The 25245-nt window shown below is 56.2% G+C and overlaps 1 protein-coding gene across 4 annotated transcripts in view; it reads right to left on the bottom strand.

Annotated features, from left to right (window-relative positions):
- Positions 1-2202: 2202 nt before the first annotated feature.
- ADAMTS7 (ADAM metallopeptidase with thrombospondin type 1 motif 7) overlaps positions 2203-25245 on the bottom strand; it is a 49767-nt gene continuing 26724 nt past the window's right edge. Inside the window, exons 17-24 of one of the 4 annotated variants that reach the window (XM_087744521.1) lie at positions 22887-23013; positions 22075-22288; positions 17304-19118; positions 15360-15512; positions 14529-14702; positions 13772-13918; positions 13387-13546; positions 2203-3877 (exon numbers count right to left, since the gene is read on the bottom strand). In XM_087744521.1, coding sequence (XP_087600647.1) covers positions 3705-3877; positions 13387-13546; positions 13772-13918; positions 14529-14702; positions 15360-15512; positions 17304-19118; positions 22075-22288; positions 22887-23013 — 2963 coding nt within the window. In that variant the 3' untranslated portion in view covers positions 2203-3704. The other 3 variants (XM_087744522.1, XM_087744523.1, XM_087744524.1) reach the window with 3 other exon arrangements.

The raw sequence follows: 25245 nt of genomic DNA, 5'->3' as shown, positions 1-25245 counted from the left end.
ATGTATCCTGTACCTCTAATGAAAAGCATGATTTAGGGCTTTTCTTCTGCCTGCACTGGTCATAGCCAGGGCTCTTCGGGAGGCTCGGAGGGGAAGGCTCTGCCGGTGTCTCCGGTCAAACGGACGCCTGCTCTCGGCATGACCGGTGCATCACCGGCAGGGAAGCCGGCGGTGCTGGGCTTCCTTCTGCTCTGCCGGGCCCGGCTGAAGGACAGCAGCCACCCCGGCCGCGGAGCTCAGGGACCTCTGCGGTGGGGGGGCTGACATATTCTTGCTTTTCTCTGTCATACTCTGCTCTAATTAACCTAGCAAAAAGGGTTAACTTGCTGTCCTGGCAAACCATCCTTAGATACCCCAGGGAAAAGCATCTTTCCATTTCAAACATCTTTTGATTCATAATTACCTTCCTGCTTTCCTTTCCACACTACTGCAGCAGTCATTTCTAAAGTAACATCCTTCTTGTGTCGACACATTAATAAAAGTCTTTAAAAGAAGAAAAAAAGGCGTTTCTAGTTAGTTCCTTGGTTACAAGGAGCAAGCAAACACATGGATACTAAGAAAGCTGAGCAAGTAAATATCCAGATCTGCTCCCGGGAAGGGTCTGGCTCTGCCGCGAGAGGCGGCGAGGAGCCCCGCGCCCACGGGGCTTCAAGCAGAGTCTGCCGTCAGAGGCGGCAGGGCTCGCGACGGCAGGACCCGGGAGCCCGAACTGCCCCACTTCTGGAGAGCTCTTCATCTACAGCTGCAGTCCATTTTCCAAGCTGTAGACGTCTCGTTGAAAGAAAACGTTGCAAGTATTTAAGCAAAACCTGTGTGATTATTACTTATAATGCAATTTATGTGCTTGTAGGAGGCCTGGGTTATTATATGGCTAAAAACCAGATGAAATGCTTTTCCAGTAGAAATTCCCACGCTGCGATGCAAACTTCTCCAGCCTCAGCGCCCACCAGAAACCTCCGCAGTTTGGGAGCCGTGGGGCTCGGGGGCTGGCCACGCTTTTGGTTTACATTAATTCCTGCTGCTCCCGGTCCGAGTGCTTGGGAACCGGCTCTGCTCAGCCCTTCCCAGAAGGACACCCCGGCCTCGCTGCCGTGTTGTGACAGCTGAAAGTCATCATGGAGCTGGGGCGCCTGCCTCTGCTCTGCAAACCCCAAGGCTTCAGATGTGTCGGGGTTGGCCCTTCTTGAAACAGAAAGGTTTCTGGGTTGAACCAGAAAGGTTGTCCCTGGCTGCTGCAGTTCCCTGTGCCACAGAGACCCAATGCAGTCAGGGCTGCAGGGACACGAAGGCGCTGGTGGGCATCGTGCTCCGGCCGTGAATCCCCTCCCGCGCCCCGGCAGCTGCGGCTGTGCCGGCCGGGGACGCTCAGGGGCCGGCTCAACCCCAGGGTGCCTGCGACCCTGCTGGGCTAACAAGAAATCCTGCTTGCTGTGCAGCACGCGGTGCACAGAGCTCTCGCAGAAGCTCAGCGCCTTTGATTTAGGGTCTGTTTCATCAGCATATTCCCAAAGGTTGATGTTTGGCCAGGCTGAAGCATTTATGAAACAGCAGCTGCCGTTACGTGCTTCCCCTCGGCTGCAATCGCTTCTCTGGCGTTCCCAACACCGTTGCCCAGAGGGTGCAATGGGTTTAGCTGGGTGTCCCGCGGGATGGATCATCCCGTGCCCTTGTCCTGGCTGCGGAGGTGACCCTGCACGTGGACAGGTACAGCGGGAGAGGCCGGCCAGGCTGAGGTAGCGCTGAAATGCATTTGCAAAAGCGGAGTAGGCATCAACACAACCCTGGGGCTGAAGCCTTTCGATCTGCGCGTCACCAGCGGGCTGCCAGCATTTACCCCACCGACCCAGCTCACATTTGAATCACACAAATCCCGCTGGCTAACGGCAGCCTTGAATGATTTTCAGATGCAAACTGATCGCCCCTTTCTGCTACGGCTGAGAGAGTAATCACACCCCTGCTGTTGCCAGTACCTAAACTGTCTCCACTTAACTGCGTTTTCAGTGAAAAATCCCTCAAAATTCCCCAAGGGGAAGAGAAAATACGAAACCCTACCATTTCCTCCGGTAACTGTTTAATTTAACACGCTCGTGAGCCATTAAACCCCAAGACATTTAGTCGCTAGCCCTTAGCAGAACCGGGGAGCCTGATGGAAGCATGGGACGGCTGGTGCCGGTGAGAAAGAAAACAGGACTGAACACAGGCTCTTGAAACACAAAAATTTACACCACGTTGGAAAGGAATAAACCACAAACGGTGAAGTCATGGCTTGTGTTTTACATACAAATTACACACAGGAATTTCCCCTGTTATGGGGCTGAACGTTGTTCCCGACAGCACCGGTGAAGAGGAACCCTGGGCTGTGTGACCGCGTTGCACCCACCGTGCGGCCGATGCTGGGCTCCAGCCTTTCTCCGGTGAATGCAAGTAGGATTGCCTTCATGGTCTCCCAGTTTTTGGGCATCCTCCGTAGCCTGAAGAGTAATACGGAAAGGAATTCCTACCAAAATGCTCCTGACCCTCCTCTGGGGACCAGCCTAACAGCAAATCCCCCCTAAGACAGGGAGCGATTAACATACGATACCCCCGGACCGTACAATATTGGATATTCTAGTTAAAAGAATCAACTAACCTTAACAGAGGGGAGTCTATATAAACAGGAAAAAAAGGTTTTTAGCTTGTAAGAACACAGAAAAACACCTTAACCAACCCTTAAACTGCTACGCCGTAACTGCATACAGAAATCCAGGTGTGTAAGTACTTGGCTGCTCCCAGGCAGGACGCAGCGAAGGGGATGCTGCTCACCACCGGCGCCCGAACAGCTTTCCCTCTCCTTCACAAACGCATGCGAGGGAATGCACTGTTCGACTCCCAAACCAATGCATCGTTTCGCTTGTGCCTTGGTGTCCCTGACCACCCCCTCTGCCCCAGAGGGATACGGGCAATGGCTTTGGCACACAAAGCCAGCAGTGGGGAGACGAAGGTAGGGAGCCTTCGCACACACCGCGAGCCCCGGACTCGTGGGGGGAGCTAAAGCCGATGCTTTATTCCTCTGCCCTGTCTCCATTTCTTAAATTATGGCTATTTAGCTTCAATGCATAAACATTTTAATGAAAATTACAGAAATGGGTTGCCAGCTTCACGTCCCTTAAGGAAAAAAAACCTAACCCAAACGGTCGGCTGTACTGGTGGAATGCTAGATGCTCACTTCATATATATAAAAAATAATAATAAAAGTCGAGAGTTTCGTGCTGGCCTGCCAACACCATCAAGAGGCTGAAAATGTCAAACAATAGCACCATAAGCATTTCTGAGAGGTCTCCCCCGAATTATTGCTGCTTTTGGTTTCCCTTCCCCAAAATGTTTCCCCACCGGTCGCCCAGTGGCAGCGCGACCCTGACGGAGGGTCCCGGCTGCCCCGGCATCTCCCGTGGGACCAGCGGGACCCGCACACCCAGCCCGCACCAGACCATTTTTTTCAGACCAATGGTTTGAGCACCATTATAGTGTAGCACAAATAAAAGAAATCAAGCCATCCCCATATTTTGAAAGAGCACCGCGCGGCTCGCGGGTGGCACCGTCCGGCGCTGCCGCGGGACGAGGCAGAGCCGCAAGTCCTGGCTGTCACCCAGCTCCGTCCTCCGCCGCCACACTGCTCTGGGACCCGCCGTGGGTCCTGGCGCTTCTCGCCCTCGGGGATGGCCCTGTCACCTCCTGGAGGCCCGCTCGTCCCCGCGGTCGCGGTCGGGCGCTGCGTGGTGCCCGTGCTGGCGGCAGCTTCGGCAGCACTGGAGGTGGACTGTCGGGAGGTGGCACCTTCCCAGGACCCGCAGGGTCTGGCAGAAGCCGAACGTCAAGCGGTCGCGCTCGCAGACGAAGCCTGGAGGGGAGGCGAGAGGGCAAGGACAGTGTTATTGCCGGTGTCACCGGCGCGGTTATCAGCTGTTTGATGCGAAAATTGGCATGCGGTTGGCAGAGACAAAGACAGAGCTCACCAAATGCAGAGCCCACCTTCATCTGGGTACCGAGCATCCTCCTTCTTTTAATTGCCAGCAGAAACACCACCTGCGCTGCTGGCTACAGTCCTGCAGCATCTTCCCAGGGTGGCAAAACCCTCTGGGGAAGCGGGGCTGAGCCCCCGGCTCGCTCCTGGGGACGCCGTGCTGGAGTCCTGGGAGAAGCGACAAACCTCCCCGCAATGACCATCTCCTCCCAGTCCCCAGCCCTTCCCCGCAATGCCAGCAGAAGGCGGCAGAAAGGCGATAATTCATTTTTCTTTGCATTGTGTTTACATTGTTTTGAGAACCCGCATCATCTGGTTTGCTTCCTGCAGGTGTCTCGCAAACCTCAAAACAACATCGGTGTTGCTTCGAGGACGGGCTTTGTTCTGGGAACCGCTGCTCCAGCGCCGGTGCCCGGGCCCAGCTGCAGCAGCAGCCGCCCCGGCTGAGTCACTCCCAGGCTGAGCAAACTGTTTGCAGAAACCGTTTCCTCTCTGCAAACAGTCTGGAAATCACAAATCCCTCTCTGGGGCCGGGAGCGACACGTCAGGGCGTTTGGGCCAGCACTCGGGTTTGCGGTGGGGGGAGACGCCAGTGCTGCCCTGAACAGACCTTGCCCTTGGGATGCGACAGGGCAGAACATCCCACCGCCCCAAAACGCCCTCGCGCTTGCCACTGCATGCAAACCACGGTGCCGTGCATCCCGCGGGATGGCGTGGGACGTGGCGAGGAGGGGACAGCCCTCCCCTGCGCCATTGGCAGGGGTTGCAGAAATCAGCCCCAGCAGCTCCCAGCTCCATCGCCAGCCAGACCAAGCTCAAACAGGCTGGAGCTCGGCTTAGTTACAGAGGCAGAGACCCATCACCAAACATGCATTGTTTATAAGCATATATAGTCGGTTTGCTTTCATTTTTAATTATTTCCTCCTTTTCTACTTTATATCAGAACACCCGTGTGCCTTGTTGAGCCTCCAGCATCTCACCCAGTTGTGTAAGACATTTAAATTACATCAGCTCTGTCTAATTTTGCCTCCTGTACAAGTGATTAAAATAAACAACAGCTTTTCTCTGGAAAAGGGCAGAGTCGATGCTCCCCAGGGCGGATGCGCAGGGCTGGCACCCCGTGGTCCCCCCGTGCTGCCTCTCCCCGGGATCACACTGAGCAGACACAGAAATGGGGAAAGAAAATGGGCTTTTCTCTTTTTCAGGACACTTTTCTGCTGGGAAACACAAGGACTGAGCCAAGGGAGCTCTTGCTGACCATTGCCCCTCGCCATCTCCCCTCTGCAAACAAAAGGCTTTCCTTGGGGAAAGGCTGCTGCCCCGATTCCCACAGGGATGAGCCGACCCGCAGCCGTTAATGCAAAGGATGCAGCAGATGCAGAACAGAGACTCTTCCCCCATTTGGGATTTCAATCACAGCCCTCACCCCCCCAGCCCTCCTATACTGGTCTAAAATTAATTTTCTATTTCAGTAGAGGTATTTCCTCTCTTCCTCTCGAGCAACAGCTATTTCTGCCCGGCAATAGTCTCTCTGTGCCCTGAAGAAATGGTTTAACACAGAAGCTGCTGCCTGCTGGCGCTGTCGGATCCAACAGCTGCTGACAGACCGGGACCAAGCGCCGGATCCTGGTCCCGCATCACGCTCCCGGGCTGGGGCTTGGTCCAGCCCCCAGGTGCTCGGGACAATGTGGATTTTTCCTGCTGGTTGAGCAGAGCAGACAAGAAATTGGTGTGAAGCCCAGAGAGGGCTGGGCCGGGAGCGGCGCACAGCCCCAGACCTGCCGCGAGAGCAGCCACGCTACGCGACAGCACCAGCGCCGGCTGGGCAGGGGGAACAGTTTACTCGTGTGATGCTCCAGCGGGGTCTCAGGGACAGTCTCCACTGAGAGCAGCCCCGCGGCTCCGCACACCGTCCCCCGAGCCCCCAGAGCCCTTTCGCATCGGGACATTCGAGCACATGAATATGCGGATTCCCGTTTGCACGTGCTGCAGGACAGGGATGTCCCAAGCAGGGATCCCAAACACCTCTGCGGTGTCTGTTAAGAGAGAGAAGCCTCAGGGCATGTCAGCCTGGAGAAGCCCCCCTCCGGCCCCCAACGGCTGGCGACGGCAATACCGGGGCGCACCAGCTGAGCTGTACCTGAAAACGCACTGGTGCCCAGCTCCGGCTTAGCGCGCCAACCTCAGCCATCGCTCCCCTCGTGCAGGATTCGGTGATCATTTACTCTTCACCAGGGCACGACTGCTGGGTAACCCCCTCCTGCCCAACACGGGCTTCCCGTGGTGTTTTGAGCTGCTGGTTTTGGAAGCAACGTTGAGTAGGAGAGATGGAGAACACAGCAACGGCTCCCGGCAGGCACAGACAGGGGCTGACGTGCTCCGGGGGGTTAAATATTCAGGGCATTGCATGGAGCAAGTGTAACAGCAGTTAAAACTCCAGGGCGTTTAGAAGAACTCGGTTAAAAATACTGCACGGATGGATGGGAATGTCACCGGCATTTCGGAGGGTCAGCGCTGCAGCGCCGGGGCAATGCTCCTGGGGGATGCCGTGCCGAAGCAGACCCCCGCCGAGCGCCTCGGTATTTTTAGCCCGCTGCCGCTGTGCCTTGCGGGGCTCGTTTCTGTTCTGCTTATCGCAATGGTCTTCCTAGAAAGCTATTTATGGATTGCAACCAAGTTGCCTCCTGCCTTCCCTTGAAAGAGCTGTAAAGGCTGAGCTTCTGGAGCCTCTTGCTGGGAAGTAGCTTTCCAGGACCAGAGGTGATGGTTTAGCTCTTTTCTGACCCCTTTCCAACGGGTCAGCACCCTGGGTGCAGAAATTCCCGTACCTGCAGTACCCAGAGCTGTTCACAGGCATAAATAAGCCCATTGGTCTCCTGCCGGGAGTTATTTCTCTTTGTACACCATGTTATCTGCAAAGGCATGAGCCTACTGCGGAATAAAATCTGGGATGGGCTTAGGGGAGGGTGGGGAAGAGCCACCACCCTGGGCAGGAGGCACTGCTGCAACTACTCTGCCGCCCTTACACGAGACCCCGCGGCAGGGCTCCGGGTTTCCAAGGCATTTTAATAAAATGAAGTCAATGGGAGGTGTTGAGCGCTCATCATTTTTCCAGATCGGGCCGTGCTTCGGTCTGATGCAGCATCTCAGCGTGGATGTGCGCGGGGTCAAGCTCCGGCCTGAAAATCTTGGCTGAGCTCGTGATTCCTCCCTGGAATTCGGTCTTGGGCAAGGGAAGCTGTAATAAGCACTTAATTTGTCAGCTCTTCAGAGAGAGTCCCTACAGAATTGACCCAATTTTCATTTAATCCTTTTACTGTTATTTTTTTCTATTAACAATTTTTTTTTATATAATCCTAACACTTCATTTGAACGTATGCGCCAGTGTTCAGGTCTGTGCCAAATTTTAGTCTAAAGAAATAGCTTAAAGCAGGGCTTTTAAAATCCAGGCTAAGTCAGCACATTACAAACTGAAAACCCCCACTTTTTTTTTTGGTTGTTTTTTTAAGTTGGCGTGGAAGTTGCTTTAAATTTCATTTAAGCTTCTGCCATACAGACCTAAGCGTTTACTTTTATGCTCGGGAAAAATAAACTTCCTGGAACAGGTTTTGTAAAAACAAGGAAAGGTTGAGCTTAGAGCTGAGCTGGCAAAACCAGAGAATTAAGCTGCTGACCTCTGGCCTTCGGGATGCTCTCAGAGCCAGCGCCGAATTTCACAAGTATTATCCCAGGCTCCTGCTCCGGGGCCACGGCGCCCTGCCCTGGGAATGAGCGCTGGCGAAGGCAGCACATCTCATCGCCGGCAGCACGAGCGCTGCAGTCGCCAGTTTAGTATGTACCAGCTGTACGCTCAGCTGCCAGGTTTGCCTGCGCAGGCAGGCACCGACACGGCCGCAGCTTGGAAAACTGGGAGAAAAGCACAAAACCCCACCGGTTTTCAGGTCTCAGCCCTGCTGCTCCCGGCACGTCTCGCTCAGCCCCCGCGCCGTCACGAAGCTCCCATCGACACCCCCTGAGCATCCAGCCTGGGGACTACCGACCAGAGGGAGGAAAATGCCAGTGCTCTCTAAGAGGTCCAGAGGGATTATCAATTTTTTAGAGTCTCTCGATCCCACAGAGAGAAATCCTCATTTCCGAAGAGCTGCGGCAGAACCAGGGCTCTCCCTGCGCTCCGCGTTGTCTTCTCCTTCCTTCTCATGGGAGGGGGAGAAAAGGCCAACTGCTGAAACGAGCTGCTGCACATGACCCCTGCCTTCCTCTCCAAAATCCAAAACCGCTTTAAACGTGCTGTGTCCAGAGCTTCCCACAGCCAACCAAGCAATCCGGCTTGAGCAGATCAGGCTTTGCCTCCTCCCTGCCATGTTACCGGAGGTGGTGGCAAGAGGCTCCTGGCAGAGGTCCCTTGGGTGCCCCGTGCCAGCACCCAAGGCAGATGGGCAGCAGACTCTTGCACCTTCCTAATTGCTTGCACTGGACACTGAGATCCATTGCGATTTACGCTTTCTAAAACTTAAATCTACTCAGCGGTTGCCAAGAAGGAGGGAGGAGAAGCATCTCCCACCACCGCTAGTCAAACCAAGGTCATTTACCCAAAAAGCATGCAGCACTGCAACAAGAAAACCCCCCCGTTCTCGTCAGGGCGAGGAAACCCGCGGGTCCTGCTCCGCCTGCCTGATGCCTGTCATGGGTTTTTCTCCCATCGCCCGGGTTTTCACGGGAGCTGCTGTACGGACACGGCGTGGGTGGGCGTCTGGGCGCTACAGGGAGCTGCACAGCACCGTCACCGCTCGGACCTGGCGTCTGCATCAACCCGCTCAGTAGGAAGGGCTGATATGGGGACACCTGAACAGCCTCGGCCAGCCCGTGTCATTGAGAACCTGTTTCTCCGTAAGGTTAAAATACATAACGCTCATTTCACCTGCATTTACTAAAAACAGGGAATCCTTTCCCAAGCACCCATTTTTCCATCGACAGCTGCTGTTAATTAGCAGTAAATAAAGGGCACTTAACGACTGGCTCAGCAGCACCTCCCTGCCTTGCCGCTTGGATACAGACTTACATGCTCAAATGACAGAGAAAATTGGAATTTGCTGCAATTATTTCTAGTATGTATCCCTTGAGGACAAATTCAGCTACGTGCCGCACCATGAATAATTTCATTTCCCTACTCAAAGAGAGAAGGAATATAACATTTAATTGCCAATTAATCTTGAGGCAACTAGAAACACAACCAGACCTGGATAATGAGCCCGGAGCTCTGTCAAGGCAGCAGGAGAAGAGGGTGCTGGGCGTCTGGGATCTGCCCTGGCACAGCCCTGGTGCAGGGGGACTTCGCCCCTTGGTCCCCGCCACGGCATCGCCCCCTCGCAGTCCCACCAAACACGGTCCCCTGGGCTGCCTGCTCCCGGGACACAAGGCTGAACTCCATCCCGCTCCCTCCTTTCCCGCTGGCTGGAAACCTTTTTCCCATTCCAAGAGAAACTGTATCCACAGCCAGCTTATACATATTTGTTCTCGAGCCAGCTGAATGCTTTACCTTAATTCCTTTCCCGCGCTGGTATTTAAAGCCCGGGACACTTGTGGGGAACGGCCGTGTTTGCTAAAGTGCCTTGGCCAGAGCGAAGAACCAGACCCATCACCTGCTTGACACCTGCATGGTGAATCTGGGGACCTTGCAGACCCACCCAGTATCGGATCCAGAGAAACAGGCATGAGGAGAATTATTAATTTTACGACATTTACCACGATGAGCATCCCGTGGGCTGCAGGCGTTCGGTCCTGAACAGGGTTGTTTCACCCATCACGGATGAGGTCTGGCCGAAAGCCATCGTGCAGGCACAGCCACCGCACTCGCAGCAGCGGGGTGACTTTTGCTCGGCTCGCCCATTAGCATCCTCCTCCAATATAAAGCAATCGCTGCTTTTGTGTTTAAGTCTCTTTGACCTGCTGCGTAACCTTGTGCCGGCTTCTCCGAACTCTCACGCTCAGCTCCTTTCCAAGATGGCCATAAACCACAGTGTAATACTTAAACACAGAAATAAACATGCTGTGAGGATTTTTTTCCAGCTTTCTGAGTTATAAGAAATGATCCGGTAACAGGAGTGGCTGATGTGGGTGTGAGAGTGCTCCTCGGGCTTGGAGCTAGGCAAGGGTTGAAATCAGAGGGCCACAGGCTTTCCTGAGCCAGAAGCTGCTCTTATCTCCCCGGCAGCCCTGCCCGAGGTCCAGCAAATGTTCCCGCTCCTATCGCCCGGGCCATGCTGTCGGGAGGACAGCGGTGGCCTCCTCGCCCCCGGATGCCTGCAAGGAGCCGCAGGGCTTTCCCGGCTGCTGCTAACATCGGGGAGAGCAACGGCTCTCAGCCCCTGTGCAGATTTTCCTGCGCTGGAGTCGTGTTTGTTGGAGTTCCTCATCTTAGCATGGAGTAAGATAAATGTCCCCAGCCTGTCTGGGCCATCGCACGGAGGCATCTGGGTGCCCGACGGGCTCCGATGCTCCCCGGGAGCCATCTGAGGACACAGCCAACCTTATCTTCTCTGCTCACAGCTGGATGCAGCTGTAAAACGACAGCCACATTTAAAAATAACCTCTGTGTAATCATCAATTAACTCATAACCTGGTGACAGAAGAGGATTCTGGTTCTAATTAATTCCGACCTCCTTTAATTGAAGAGAGCTGATTGCCAGTGAGATGTTTGTTTACGTTTGATCTGTTCCATCTCTGTTAAAAATTCATCTGATAATGGTTTTAACATTTAAACTCTACTGGGGTTATTTGCATTTTTGTGTCCAGTGAGAATACAACTGCTCGCAAAGACAAATACATGATTTTTCTGGTATCCGTGCACTAGAGGAGATAGAGGCTCCTTGTGCCGCTGACATAAACACACGAATCACTCCAGCCTGCATTAATCTTGTGCAGTAAAGATCCTTTAAAACACAGGAAAGGGCTGGAGTTTACGTTCATGGCTTTTCTGGGAGCCTCTGCCTGTGGATTTACACATCTGTGCTTTCCTGCCCTGTGAAAGTTTTGTTCCTCGTCGTGGTTTGGCAGGAAATGTTTGTATTTCCAAGAGGCGTTTCCTGCTCTGGGCTACGGCCAGAGCATTTATCTCACTTCTAATCCAGGATTTTAACATTTATTTGTGCGCTTCCTACACATCTAAGTGGTTATTCTGGTACAACCTTGGCTACGCCGCGTGGCTCCACGGCTCTCATCACCAAGCCTGGCACGGAAATTTTCCCTTGACAAAAATAGCCGGAACCGCACATCATTTCTTGAACAAACCTGACTAATTATTTCCTAAATGTTCAACTGCCTGATAGACTTGCAAATGCAGGAGGGTCACGCAGCCGCTGAAAAGGAGGGATTTAATGACTAAAAGCATCCCAACGGCCAATGGTCACAGTCTCCAAATCCCACTTAATCAAAGCCAATGCTTCGGCCCTCTCCAGAACAGGTTTTAGGAGAAACACGGCTGAATACAGGACAAACACAAAGAGCCGAAAGGACGAGAACGGGTGTCCCAGGCTGCAGAGGGGGACCCTGGGCACCGGCCGCCCGCTGCCCTGCTGCCCACCCGCTCCGGCTCCCAGCCCTCGCTTTGTTCAGTGAACCTCCTCAGGGTCTCATGTTTCTTTCTGGGCAGACAAAAGGCTTTTTTTTTTTTTTTTTTTTTTTGTCCAGACAAATGAAAAAGATAAGGTTGATTAATGATTAACATGCTAATATCAATGACATCTAATCCCCTCATTATATTGCTTTGCCTTTTAAGTGCTGTTAACCCTTGCAGCCCACAGATTTCTGGCTTACAGAGAACTGCATGGTGCTGTGGGAGTTACTTCTATGAGTGAAGAGCGGAGAAGCCAAGCGAGTGCCTGTGGCACGGCCAAGCACCGCGGCTGCAGCCAGAGCAGGTAGATGAAGCTGGCAGACAGTCTGCACGGCTCAGGTTAAACGGGACTGACTCGCTGGGGCATCTGCTCGGACATAGCCAAAGATGCTGGAGAACCAGTCTTTTATCTGACTTTCTAGTGGTGAGCCCAGGCTTGTTTCAAAAGTTTTGGGTTTTGGGACTTTATCACTAAACAGCTTTCTGAGAGCTTAATTGCTTGGCATTCCCTTCTGGCTTCCTTTTTCTGAATTACACCTTACTTCTGAGCCAGGTCCCTTCGTCCCGTGCCAGCCCCGGCGTGGCCGCTCAGGCGGGTGCTGGCCGTCCCCTTGCTGGGCGACGCTGCTGCCCCCGACAAGCCCATCCCAGCTCACATTTGTGCCAGTAAAACCACACTCGACCCCTTGAGAGCCAAACGCTCTGGACGTTTATAGAAGGTTATAACATTCCCACTTAATTATCGATTAGCCGAGCTAGCCTTACACAACTCACGTATAAAACACCCCCTCCATCTTCCCGTGGATACATTGCTTTTTAGCATGCTGACTGGTTTTTCCTTCCTCCGCCATCACTCCCCTTGCTGCAGTTGGCACCAGCTCCCAGTTCGGCAGCACCGCCAGCACCACGCGCCCATCGCCCTTCCCCGTGCCCGGACCCCCGGCTCGCCCCTGGCACCCAGCCCGTCCCACCCTGGGCGCTGCCGCGCCGGCTGCACGGCCCTTCCCGGGGTCCCTTCCCGGGAGCAGGATGGCGTCGCGCCGCCGGCCAGCTGGGAGAGCGCGGGGCACGACCTGCCCTGGAAAAATTAATTGAGTGTAGCTTGTCTTTCAGCACGGCCAGTTATTGCTGGCGCCCTCCTCCAGGCTATCCGGGGGGACCGAGAAGTGAAAGGTGGGGAGAAGGAAAATAAAGAGTGAGTCTAAACTTGGCTAGAAAAAACATCTACAGCTACTGGACCCAGAAAGAGGCCATGTTCTTACATGGCCTTTACTTTGTTTCACAGCACAGCTTCGAAGAGACCAAGCAGACCACCCAGCCGGCGCGCAGCACGCACCCAGTGCCTCTTAACACGGTGCCACTTAAACCTCCCAAGCACACAGCAGGCCAGGTGACACCGTGCGGTGCCTTGTCACGTTGCTGCACGACCTGCAACGAGTAGCAAAACTGTGCACAGCTGAGTTTCCAACTGGGTGTTGCTGCAGCAGTCCTGACCAGTGCTGCATGGTGCAAAAGTGTCTCCAACCATGGCAGAGGATGGTGATGGGCGACAATGCAGTGCTCCTCCATAAAACTGATGACGGAGGAGCCACCCGCTCTGCAGGTAATATTCTCTAACTCAGAGCCTGGGGGGTTTTCACACCGATTTCCACAATTATCGCCATGTCCTCAAAACACAGCATTTATCCCAAACAGCGCACACAGGCTCTTGGAGAGCGTAACCACGCTAAAGACAAAACACGCAGCTTTCAGGACGGGCAAGATGGTTGCTTACCCGACTCGGAGCTCTCGCAGTCCTGCGGGTTGCACTTCTGGGTGCTCTCAGGCCAGGGCTCGTGGTCGCAGAGGCTGCTGTCCTCCTCGGCCAGCCCCGTCTTGGTGTTGATGCACTTGACCTGGCGCCGCTGGATGCCCCCGCCGCAGGGAGCCGTGCACTGCGGGAGCGGGGCAGCCCCGTCAGCGCCGGGGGGGACCCGTCCCCGTGCCCCGCAGAGCCACCCTGCAATGCCGCGCTGTGCCGGCAGCACCAGACCCCAGGAGGTTTTTATTGCAGCAGCCCCCAGTTTGGCTTTGAGGGTTGGGTTTTCCCTCCCAGTCCTTGCGTTTCTTGCAAAAGCCCCATCGAGAGGAGCGGCGTGCTCCCGCCCGCGCCCGCTCACCTCTCCCCAGGAGCCCACCACCCAGGTGGTGCAGGGGTGCGTGTTGCAGGGCCGGGTGGCGTTGGGCCGTAGTGCCTCCTCGCAGCGGCCCAGCTCTGGGCACGTCACCAGCCGCTCCTGCTCCCCGCCGCCGCACGACTCCGAGCACTGCCGAGACACAAGCGGTGAAAAGGGGAAGCCAGCGGTGCAAGAGGAAGGCAGACACGCTCCATGCGTTGGTGTCTTAAGGAAATAAGCTGCAAACCCACCCTACGAATACATAAGCACCTGCAAAACCCACGTCCCAGGTGGAGTGCCCACTTTGCAGCTACTGCTGCTATTAGCAGCTGGTTTCCTTCTCGGTGCTCAAAACTGGCTGGGAGGTTCCCAGAGGCAGGAGGATCCAGCAGACCCGCTGCAAGTATCTGCTTAAATTTTGCAGGCGTGTGAAAGGGCAGGCTGAGCCCGCTGCCTCCCTGCCGGCAGCGATCTGGGGGGCCCCAGCGAAGCGTCTGCATGGCCGCAGGCAGCTCAGCCCCCCGTGGCCGCGTGTTTGCCCAGCAGCAGCTACTGAGCATTTGCTCTGGGCAAGCAAACGCCAAGCGCTGGCCGAACATGCTTTCAGAGAGAGAGAGGAAAGATACCGGTGGGTGTGAAACACCCCGTCCCAGGCACGCACGCTGCCGGCGCCCAGCCAGGAGAGAAGCCCCGCTGCGATGCTCGGGGCTCGAGCGCTGCGCCCCGCGCCCCGCTCAGCCCCCTCCCCAGCAGCCCTCACCTCTCTCCAGGAGGAGGTGTACCAGTCCAGGCACGGTGCGCTCTGGCAGGGGAGCTGCGCGGGCGGTTTGTAGAGGACAGCCTGGCAGTGGAAGGGCCGCAGGAGCCTCTGGTCTCTGGTGTCAATGCAATGCACGTCTCGAACCTTCAGCCCCCCGCCGCAGCTTCTGGAGCACTGGGAAATGACAGGAGCATCACGCCGGGGAAGGGCGACAGGGGCCGGTGCAGGGGAATCGCTCCAGCAACGGGAGATGACCCAGAGACACGCTCTGCTTTGGGCTGGATTGAGTCGATACCCAACCTCTTTTCACCTTTTTCTTTAGTCCAAGCTAGAGAAAAGTCCATGCAGCTCTGAATCTGCCACTAACTTCTCTCTGAAAGCAATCGGCTTCCAGTTACAACAGCAACAGTCTTTCCTTACAACTGACGAGCTCCCGTCTGCACAGCCAAGGAGCGGTGCCCACCCAGAGCGAGGAGGGTTGCTCCCCCCCACTGAACTTACCGCATTCACCCAACCCAACTGCAAACACCCCCTGGCAGTGTAGATTGGCAAGAATGTTTTCCAGAAACTTTCAAACTCCTCTTCCTTTAGCTTTTGCAAATTCCTGGCTTTTTAACCACCCCAAGAGCAGGAAAAATGAACAGATTCTTGTGGGATGAAGTAGTTTAACCTCTGTGGCAAGTGCAAATCTTTACCCTCTGTCTTTGTGAGCCATGGGGCAGGAGCACGCCCGGAGAGCCGGTAATGCTCTAGCCATAGGGCAGCCACCACCTGCCTGCCTTTTTCTGTGGATTTTTTGGGACTCTCCCTGCCAACTGCACGCCTGTTTACCTTACTCCAGTTCCCCACACGCCACGACGAACACGGTCTCAGGGAACACCTCCGAGCAGGGACGGGTTTGTTGGCAGCGGCGCAGCCGTCGTCGCTGCCGGTGCTGCAGCGCACGGTCCTCCAGATCGCGCCCACGCCGCAGGTGGCCGAGCACTGCAACACACGAGGGAGACGCCTGCTCCTCTCCTCTCCCGCCGGCCCCAGCAGGGCTGTCCCTTGATGCCCCTGATGTCCCTGGCCAAGGACGGAGCCCAGTGGCCCAGCAGAAAGGCCCCTGAGGACTCGGCTCATCACCCCCTCCATGGGCATCAGTAAAACTGGGGTGTGCGGAGGCAGGGCTGTGGGACGATGCAGAGAGAGGAGCTTTCCCCGAGGCTGTGCCCAGTGCTGCCTGGCAGAGGACCCAGCCCTGCAGAGAGCTCCCCATAGCCAGAGGCTCCTCCAGAACCAGGTCCCACATCAGGCAGCCCTCGGTTTGGGGAAAGAAGGAGGAAAACCCTCCTTCATAACCCATTTCAGTTGTTTCTGGTCTGGCTGGGACTGTCCTTTCTCTCCCTGTTCAGCTTTTGGCTTCCAGGAGGATTCTCATGCCGCGACCCCGGACCCCAGCAGCGATGGCCATTGCCCCATGCCAGCATCCCAGACACGGCTGCCCGCAGCTCGGTGGGAAACGGGGCAGTGACGGGAATCTGCGGCTGGGGGTGCCTTGAGCTTTTCTGTCGCTAGGTCTCTCCTAATTAGCACTAATGGCTTCAACCGTTTGACTGCTGTCTCATAAGGCTCTGTTTCATGCCCTTCTTTCACAAGCACTGCCTGTCCCCTGCTCTTTCAGTGTTAAAAGCTCCAGTAAAGATTTCTCTCCACCTGAAAGGCAGCGCCTCCACCTCCTCTTTTGGATCCACCCCTCGCTGTCCAGACTGATCTGATTTATTTTGTAGCAGCTTTTCCATCTTAAAAGCCTTTGCAGGGCACTCAAAACACATCCGTGTGCCTCTGTATCACGGCGCTGCCGCCAGCCCCATCCCCGCGGCGGAGCTCCCCCAACACCCCGGCTCAAGCAATGTTCAAAGCCCTTTTATAAAACCCACACGTGGGACTGCAATTTTACCAATATTAAGTATTGTCCTGACCGTTACTGCGTCCTTTGTACAGCCTTCTTAAAAGGCTCCCCCAACACTCAGTCTCCAGCGCCCGATGACATTGAAGGCTTGTTATTTTTGTGCTTTCCGATAAAAGCCCATTACCGTGAATTGCAGCAGCCATTTGGCTGTCGCTGCAAATGCAATGCAGAGAGCAGCCCCGGGACAGCTAGGCTGTAAGGCGATAGCTGATAATTGCTGATAATCCCCCATTTGCTGCATTCACCACAGCCCCTTCCCTTTGGTAATCTGCAGCCTTGATGTGCCTTGCACTTGACATTCAAATTTCTGTCATTTTGTGGCATATTGTAAGATACTCTCTCCTATGAAATGGCAGCAGCTTGCTCCCGTGCCAGGGGGTCTCCCTGGGTGCCCAGCCCTGGTGCAGAGGCTCTGTGCTTGCCTGCTCGCACAGAGCAGGCAGGGATTTGGGGAGCGCGTTTCCCTGCCCGCAGCGTACCGCCACCACCGCCCGAGCACCCGCTGCCCGGGACCCTCCTGCAGAGCCTGGGAACGCCGTGCATGGGCGAGCCGGCCCTCCTGGACCAGGGCGCTGTGCCAGGGCAGCAAGCGGGCTGATTGCAAATGTGCTGGGCTGAGCCAAGCATTGCAGAGCACAAGGAGCGGCCACCATGGCCGGTGCCCAAGGGAGCAGGACGGGATGGAGCGGCACTTGGAGCATGTGTGAGCCATGCGTATTTTTTTTGCATGCAAAGAGCCAGGCCCCAGAAACCAGCCAGGAGAGGGACAGGTCTCTCACCTCCATCCCAGCCACATCACGCTTTTAATGGGACTCAACACGTACCTCGCTCCAGTTCCCAACCTCCCAGCTGGGGATCACAGTGGCTGCCATGGTGGTCGATGGCAGAAGCAAAGCTTCCTCCTTCTCCATCTCTTCCTTCTCCCAGAGTGGCGGGGGGACAGGGGTGGGCTGGGACAACTCGTGCTCCCCATCACTGAAAGCAAATGTCCCTGGTGGTGCCCACAGCGAGCGCTCCCCTGGCACGGTGCTGCTGAGCGGGGCCCCGTAGGAGGTCTGCTGTGCACGGGGTGATGCCGGCTCTGGGTGCTGGGACATCCCCACGGTCCACCACGCCGGGGGGGACTCAGAGGGCGATGCTCCCGCTGGGTGCACAGGAGGGCTGTGAGCTGGGGCTGTGGGCATGGCTGGTGCCAGGGCATCTTGCTCGGTGAGGCCGCTGGAGGTGAGCTGGGTGGCTGGCCCGGGCACAGCGGGGGACAAGGACACTGCTGCTGGAAAGGCTGTAGTGGCCACCAAGGGGGCCAAGGTCAGGGACATGGGGGTGCGGAGTTCTGGCTGGTGCCCTGCCTGCCCCATGGGGCCCCCGTCAGCACCGATGGGATAGGGACTCGCAGTGGGATGGGTGCTGCCAGCACTCCTTCCCATCTCCCACCCCCGTCCCTGCGGGGTGGGGAAGGAAAGATCTGCCCTCTCTGTCCCATGGGCTTGCTCGTTGGCCGCTGGCATTGCGTGCGTGCCCGCCATCCCGGCCGGCATTTCTGCCCACCCTTCCTGCTCCTTGGTCTTGGGGGCAGCACCGTTAGCGTTACCGGTGATGACAAGACCCATTTCCCTTGAGTCTTCACGTCCTCTCCCCGCAGATCCAGCCACGTCGTGCTCCTCACTGCTGGCATTAGCAGTGCTCGTATGCCCCTCACTGCTGCTCCCTGGTTCTCCCAGGCTGTCGGATGCGTCGGCTGTGCCAGCGCTGCCCTTGCCAGCAGGCAGTGGTGGGGAGGTATCAGCTGGGTAAGGAGCCCAGGGAGCAAAGCCATGGGCTGGAGCGCCCTGCCCAGGACCAGTCCTCGTCGGCACAGCTCCCCAGGGTTCATCCAGGGGCGCGCAGTCGTGGCTGTTTGCAGAGTCGTGACTGGTGGTGCTCTGGGTGGGTGGGTGGTCCTCGGAGTGGGGCACAAGCGTTGCGTCCTCCTCCTCACCCGTGACGTCAGGGATGGCATATTCGGGAGTGCCTGTCCCCGCATCCTCAGGGACCATGCTCAGGAGGTCATTTACGGCTAAACCCCCAGGCTCCATCCCTCCTTTGCCGTGCACAGGAGCAGAAGCGTTTGCTTCGCTGGTCACCAGATGGTCCTCACTCGCTCCTCCTCCCGGCTTGACAGTGTGCAGGACATCAGCAGGCATCTCGTGGGACCTCTCCACGTCGTTGGTGCTCAGCTCTGGCTTATGCCCCTCACCTTTGGTCTCTTTCTCCGTGAAGGGATAGTAAGACAGATCCTCGTGGAAGTTGATAAAATTATAATCGTAGTAAAAATCATCAACAAAGACATTTCCCTTCCTGGCTGAGAAGTCCTCCTCAGTGATGATATTGACATCACTGGACTCTGGAATATTTGGAATTAAGGGGTTAAACTTAGCGATATGGTTGCTGGGGATGTAATGTATTTCATTAAATATCTCTCTGCTGGAGGACCCACTGCCAGACCAGTCCATGTTGGTGCTGTCCAATTTCTCCTGGCACTGCAGCAAGGAGCAAATCGTTTCCGAGCTGGGTCTTTCTGCAGGGTCACAAGCCGCTCCGGTGCTGTTGCTGCAGTAAACAGGGCGCCTCTGTGTCCCGTTTCCACACGTCGCGGAGCACTGGGAAAGGAAGAGAGATGCAAACGTTAGGGACGGGAGCGTGGGTGACGCAGGGTGCAGCAGGAGGAGCGGGGAAGGGGCCGGCAGCGGTGCCACGGCAGTGCCTGTGCCCCTCACCAGTGCTCTCCTCCAAGCTACCAAAGCGGTCACGCGACCGTCCCATGCGCCGCGATGCTTTGGGCACAGGGAGAAGGGGCTCCACGTTGCTCCGCCGTGCTCCCACCACCCACCTGGGTCCCAAGATGTCTCCTGTGCCAGTCCCAGCTGGGGCATGGGGTCCCCTGTACCAGAGGCGGAGAGCAGGGGGTACCGGCCGTACTGGTAAGCAGTGTTATGACTGGCCCAGTCTGCCTCCAGGGCTGTCTCCCCATTAAAGACCATCCCAGTGCAGGGTTGGTATTGCAGGCTACTTTGCGCGGGGTGATCCTTGACCTGCACTCCAGCCAGAAACAATTTTCCCGGGAGATGAACGTTGTGAAGGGCATTGGGTAAGATGATCTAATAGCTCTCTTCTGTGACCTATCGCCATGAATTACATCTCTTCTTCTAGAAGAGAATTTTTTTGAAGCAGGGGATAACAACATGGGTGTTGTCCTAGCAGGGAAAAAGCAAGGGTCAACAAAGAGCTTTGTTGAGGACACCGCCTCCTCCACCATAATGGTCTCTTTCAGATTGTTCAGTACAAAAGAAACCCACAAGCTGGAAAGAAGGACGGCAACATTTTCTGCTGGATAAGTAAATCATAGTGCTACTAACATCACATGTGGGCTGCACATGCCATAGGCCGCTGCAGTTTGTGGTGACAGATGCACAGAGCGTTAGTCACATACATCAAAGTGCCTTATACAACCCAGCCAAGGAGAACAAACGGTCAGCAAGGCAAACAAACCCAGCAGAGGGGATTTCTGCTGCAACCCCTGCTATCTGGATGAAAACAGATGGGCTGAGGCAAGGGTTTGATGCACAGCCACCAGCATGGGGAAATTAAGAGGTTAAGGTGGACAGGCAGAGCGGCTGGGCTGGGCTGGCTGGGAGATGTGCTCCTCAAACAGTATACGCTCCGCTATTTTGAGCCTTTCTCATCTTTGCTCAGTCCTCGCAAGGGCCAGGATCTGCAGGAGGGGTGCAAGCAAGCTGCTCTCCCTACTGGGACAGCCAAACCAGGGAAAACAGAGGTCAGCTCCTGCAGCGTGCACCTTAAGCTAAAATTTCTCAGCAAATGCCCCCAGCTCCATCCAGGAGATAAATTCCAAGTATCGAAGCTCTTGCAGAGGGGAGGAGGGGGCTTATTTGCCAAGGCTTGGTTATCAGGAAAGCCTCTGGGACACAGATAAGAAATGACGGCTGTTAGGAGCCTCATGGAGGAACACCCAGAGCTTGCAGGAGAGGCCAGCATCAAGCCCACGACTGCAGGAGGCACAACAGCAGACTGCAGCGGGGGACGCGCTCTGGCCAGCAGCAGGCAGATGCTCCTGCAGGCAGACCCTCGTGTACTAACAGACAACAAATAGTGCTTCTGAGCGCACCGATAACTTCTTTGGAAAGTCCATAGAGCTGGATATACATTGCTTTAGGGTCCTTCTGAAGGCACCAAGTCCCAGTGTGTAAGCACTTTGTCGGGCTACCCAAACCGCAAATAATAACCCTTCAGCTTTGCGGGCTGCCCGGGCGCTGCCAGTGCCAGGCGGGCGGACGTGCTGCCCTGCCCCGGCGTCTGCACCTTCAAACAAAACCAACAACCTCCTATGGCTATTGCTGGACAGAAGGACCACGTTTCTGGGGAGCTTCCAAGCCCCTCAAATGTCTCTATTTACTGGCGGTGGTGGAAATGGAGAAGAAGGAGGGCTCTTGCTTTAAGTGAAAGAAGGACAGAAAAATTACAGGTATCTCAAAATCTCAGCACATTTTTCCTGGGCTCACAGATCCGTCGATGCCAACACCACAGAGGACGGCTGTGACAGCTTGGGCCGGCTCCACACACAGCACAGACCCGTGGGCAATTCATGGCTTTCCCTTTAAACGATTGCAGCCTTCTTTTCAGCCCTGCAATTGTGGCTTTTGTGGGCCCCTAGAAAACTATTTCTAAATAGCTCTCATTTAGCCTTCAAATTTTCTGTTCACATTTTTATTCCGTTTGTTTCTTAGCAACAAGGCCAGTTCCCAGGCTCTCTCATTTCCCTCCTGATACTTGTCTTCACGCTGAACACTTTCCGAAACCACTGCTTAAATTAGGAGTTATAATTTTCTGGTTAAAACCCTCAACCCGCGGTTAAGCTGATCCACAGAAATGCAAAAATAAACAAAGGCTACACAGGGTGTCCACAGACCATGGCATTTTAGACATGGGTTTTTTTTTTTTTTGATCTCTCTCTCTCTTTTTAAAAAACTTGTTGAACAGTTTGTGATGCCCCCCCGGTTCCCTGGGAGCACGGCTGAGGGGGTCTCTGCCCACCCCTGCAGCAGAGCGGGGGCCGCTTCGCCCCAGCGCCAGGTCACGCTGCCGGGAGCAGATGCCCACCGGCCAGCACACACATGCACGGTGCATCCAGGCCCCGGCCTGCCCCTAACGTCCTGCTTCAGCAGGCAAGAATTATCTTTAAGGCTTCTGCCAAAACAAAGGCGAAGGCTTGTGGTGCTGGAAAATACACTGAAAGGTTGAAAACTTCTTGTTTCTGCCCTCCTTGCAATCAAGCATGGAACATCCTTCCAAGAGGATGGGGCAGAGTCAAGCAGCTCAGTGCTGCTTCCTCACTCCAAGACCTCCCCGTGCCACGAAATCCCCGTCCGTGTGAGCTGGTGTTACAACGTGAGCCCACAGAAACACATCCATGAGTTTTCCCTGTAAGCAGGAGCACGCTCATCACTCTTGGGCAGGCTGAGGATGCCTGGGGGCACTTTGTCCCCAGTTCCCGCCAGCTTTGCAAGACACTGGGACCTCCCCGAGGCTCCTTCTTACCTCGGACCAGTTCCCCACGGCCCACTGGGAGGGACAGGGAACCTCCCGGTGACAGGGCGCGGTGGCGTCTGGCTTGGAGAGGTGCTGGCAGTCTGCTTGCTGCAAGGCCCTCTGCTCGTCCAGCCCCACGCTCTGGATGCAGAGCACCGTCCTCTTCATCAGCCCCGACTGGCCGCAGGTGGCCGAGCATTTCTGCCACTCGCCGACCCACCACCTGGGGAAACGTGGAAGGGAAAATGTCTCAGCCGGAGCCAGCCTCGAGCCAGACTCTGTCCCACGCCCCACCACTGCAGGGCGGTGGGTTTTAGCCACCACCAAGCGAGAGGTCTTTGGGGCCAGGAGAGGTACAGGAGAGGCACGCAGGCTCCGACAGCCTGTAACGATCAGGGGGAATTAGGATCCCAGCTGCGGCTTATGATTCAGCCCAAGGTCAGGGCACCCGAATCGAGGGTCGGGAATGGGTTAGTCCCCGTGTTGTGGCAGGGATGGTTATTTGCACAGGGGCAGAGAGGAGCTCCTGGCCCTCCCAGGATGGTGCCTTCCCGTGCAGCTCATGGTCTGTGGACAGGCAACGCGCTGCGGCGGCGGGGCAACCACAGGGATTTGATGCCGTGGACCAAGGCAGGGTCTGGGACCCGTTCTCAAGCATGCAGGAGAGGAGAGCTGCAAAACCAGGGGTGCAAATAGCTGCACGTGTCCTGGTGCAACCCGGGCACGGCAGCGACTGAGGTCACCCTGACTCCGGTCACCCCCTTAGGGCAGTTTGGAGATTAAAGCTTTGCTGAGAAGGAGCGAGGGGAAACCCAGCAGACCTGGCCGGGCAGGGCTCCTCACTGCATGTCCTCTGCCGGTCGTCAGGGCGGGTGAGCGCGTCGCAGTACCGCTCCTCCACAATGCCGGCCAGCTTCTCCACGCAGTGCACGATCTGCCGCTGCACCCCTGCGGACACAGGCAAGGGCTTGGCTCGAGACGAAAATCGAACCGAACCACTGAGCATCCTCTGCCAGCAGGCAAGAGGAGGCCCTAAGGTAAACTTGAGCCACCAAAAACAGGGGGAAGAAAATGAAACCACCACTGAAACTGGAAGTTGAGAGCCCACTTCTACTGAGGCACCGATGCCCTCATGGAGCCCAACAGCACCAGTGCTCCCAGTGTACCTAGGTGGGAAAAGCAGAGCTGGACACCTGGTCTCAATCTGACACGTGTGTGATGAGACCTACGGAGCTTAACTGGGCTGGAAAGCAACCCTGGATATGCAGCTGCAAAGCAGGGACACCTGGGACTGGATGGATGGATGGACGGATGGAAGTAAGCAACACCAGTCCAGCCAGGACACGGGCTCCCGGGCATTACAGGCGGCAGCCCGCAGCCAAGGCTCCTCCCTGGGGCTGGCGGGACACAGTGTCTGTCTGTCCAGCACAAGGCAAACCTCGGTCCTGCCGAGCTGCTGAGCAGAGATCTCTGGAGTAAAACCTTTACTGTCCTACAGCTTTTATAGCCAGCAGTGAGATGAAAGAGATGCAGAAAAATGCCCTTCCACAAGCTGCCTAACAGGGTTTAATAGCGATGCAGCTGATGGAGGCTCCGCAGAAAACACCCCGCTGCCGGAGGGACCTCTTGGCCAGGGGGAAAAGCCTTTCCCCACCTCTCCCCTTACGAAAAGCCTCTGCAGCCGCGGCACAGGAGGCACCCTGTGTTTGGGGCTGCCAAAGCCACGCGGAGGAGCACACGCAGCGCAGGCCGGCGAACAGTGGAGATGCTGCAGCTCGCGAGGGGAACACCGTCCTGGCACCACCGGCCAGAGCCACATCCAGCCGTCGGAGCACGTGTGTATGCACACACGCACACAGTGAGGCTTTCGGGGAGGCTGTGTCCGAAGGGGAGCCAGCTGACAGCAGCACAACTCTTTTTTGGCAGCCTTCTGCCCCAGCCGCAGCTCATGGATAAATCACCCGCCGAAGCCTCTTGCCCCCAGTCTGCAGCGCTCACGGGATGACGTTTTTCAGGATGACCTCACCCTCAACGCGCTGCCTCGCTGCCTGCTTTTGCCCTCCTTTTTGCAACACGTACTTGACCCATGACTTGGGAGAGCTATAAATATTAACCACCGCAATCAGCTGAGATTGATACGACCCTGCTGAAGCTGCTGAGCTGCGCTCTGGCTCAAGCGCTCGGGAGCTTATGGGGCCGGCGGGGCTGGGGCCCTGGGGCTGGCCCCCGCAGAAGAGGCTCAGCCTGAGCTCTCCCAAATCCATGTCTCAGCTCACACTGTCGTGCAGCCCAGGGAGAGGGGCTCAGCCCTCCTCCAGCCACTCACCTGTGGCCGGACAGGGTGAGCATCCTCACCCGACTCCTGCCAGACCTGCTCCTGTATTTCCCTTCTGTTCTGGGAGCCAAGCACTCAAAGCTTGCAAAGGGAAGTGCCCTCAGCTCCCGTCCTCCTTGACTCCCCACGCTGCAGGGCCCTTGCAAACCCACAGCAAAGAGCTCTCAGCATAAATGTAGGTAAAACACCCCGCAGCTCCTGCCGCACCACGACCCTCCTGCTCCAAGCAGGAATCCACACCTATCTCCCAGGAACAGGCAGGAAACATCTCCTGGCACTCTGGACTACCTAGAAAGCACGAGTGTCCTTGAATTCCCTTTTTTTCAGTGGCAGCCGCTCTCAAGGATGTGCTTGCTGGTCTCAGCCTCCCCCCTTGCAGTGTGCCCTGACCGTTCCCCTCCATCAGCCACCCCAAAAGCTGCCCCAGGGACCCCGGGACTCCCGGCTGGCGGTGCAGTGGGGCAGGAGGGGGGAAGCAAGTGTCCAACACCACGGGGCAGCGCAGGACCCCTGGGCTCTGCCCGCGCCGGGCACCCTCCCATGTGCTCTCCGTAAAACCCTGGAAACAATCCCCCTTGGAGAGGCCCAGCCAGGCGGGACACCGGCCCTTCGACACTCCCTGGATTTCTCTAAAGCTCTTTTGTCTCCATCACCCTGACGCCAAGGAACACCCGGCGCAGTAACAGGACACCGAGCAAGGAGCAAAGTGCTGATAAAGCACGGGGTCCATGCCAGGGGCACCAGCAAACAGTGACCTCAGCAGATGTCACTTTTTTTTCCCCCCAAGACCTCCTGAAACCAAAGACCGGGGAATTTCTAAGGCATTCCCGTGGTACAGGGATGCT

This window comes from Nipponia nippon, unplaced genomic scaffold, assembly GCF_047370975.1.
Source record: "Nipponia nippon isolate SJK-2023a ecotype South Korea unplaced genomic scaffold, ASM4737097v1 scaffold_9, whole genome shotgun sequence".
Classification (NCBI taxonomy): Eukaryota; Metazoa; Chordata; class Aves; order Pelecaniformes; family Threskiornithidae; genus Nipponia; species Nipponia nippon.
Note: the sequence above shows the minus strand (reverse complement) of the source record. Positions and strands in the feature narration are given on the sequence as shown.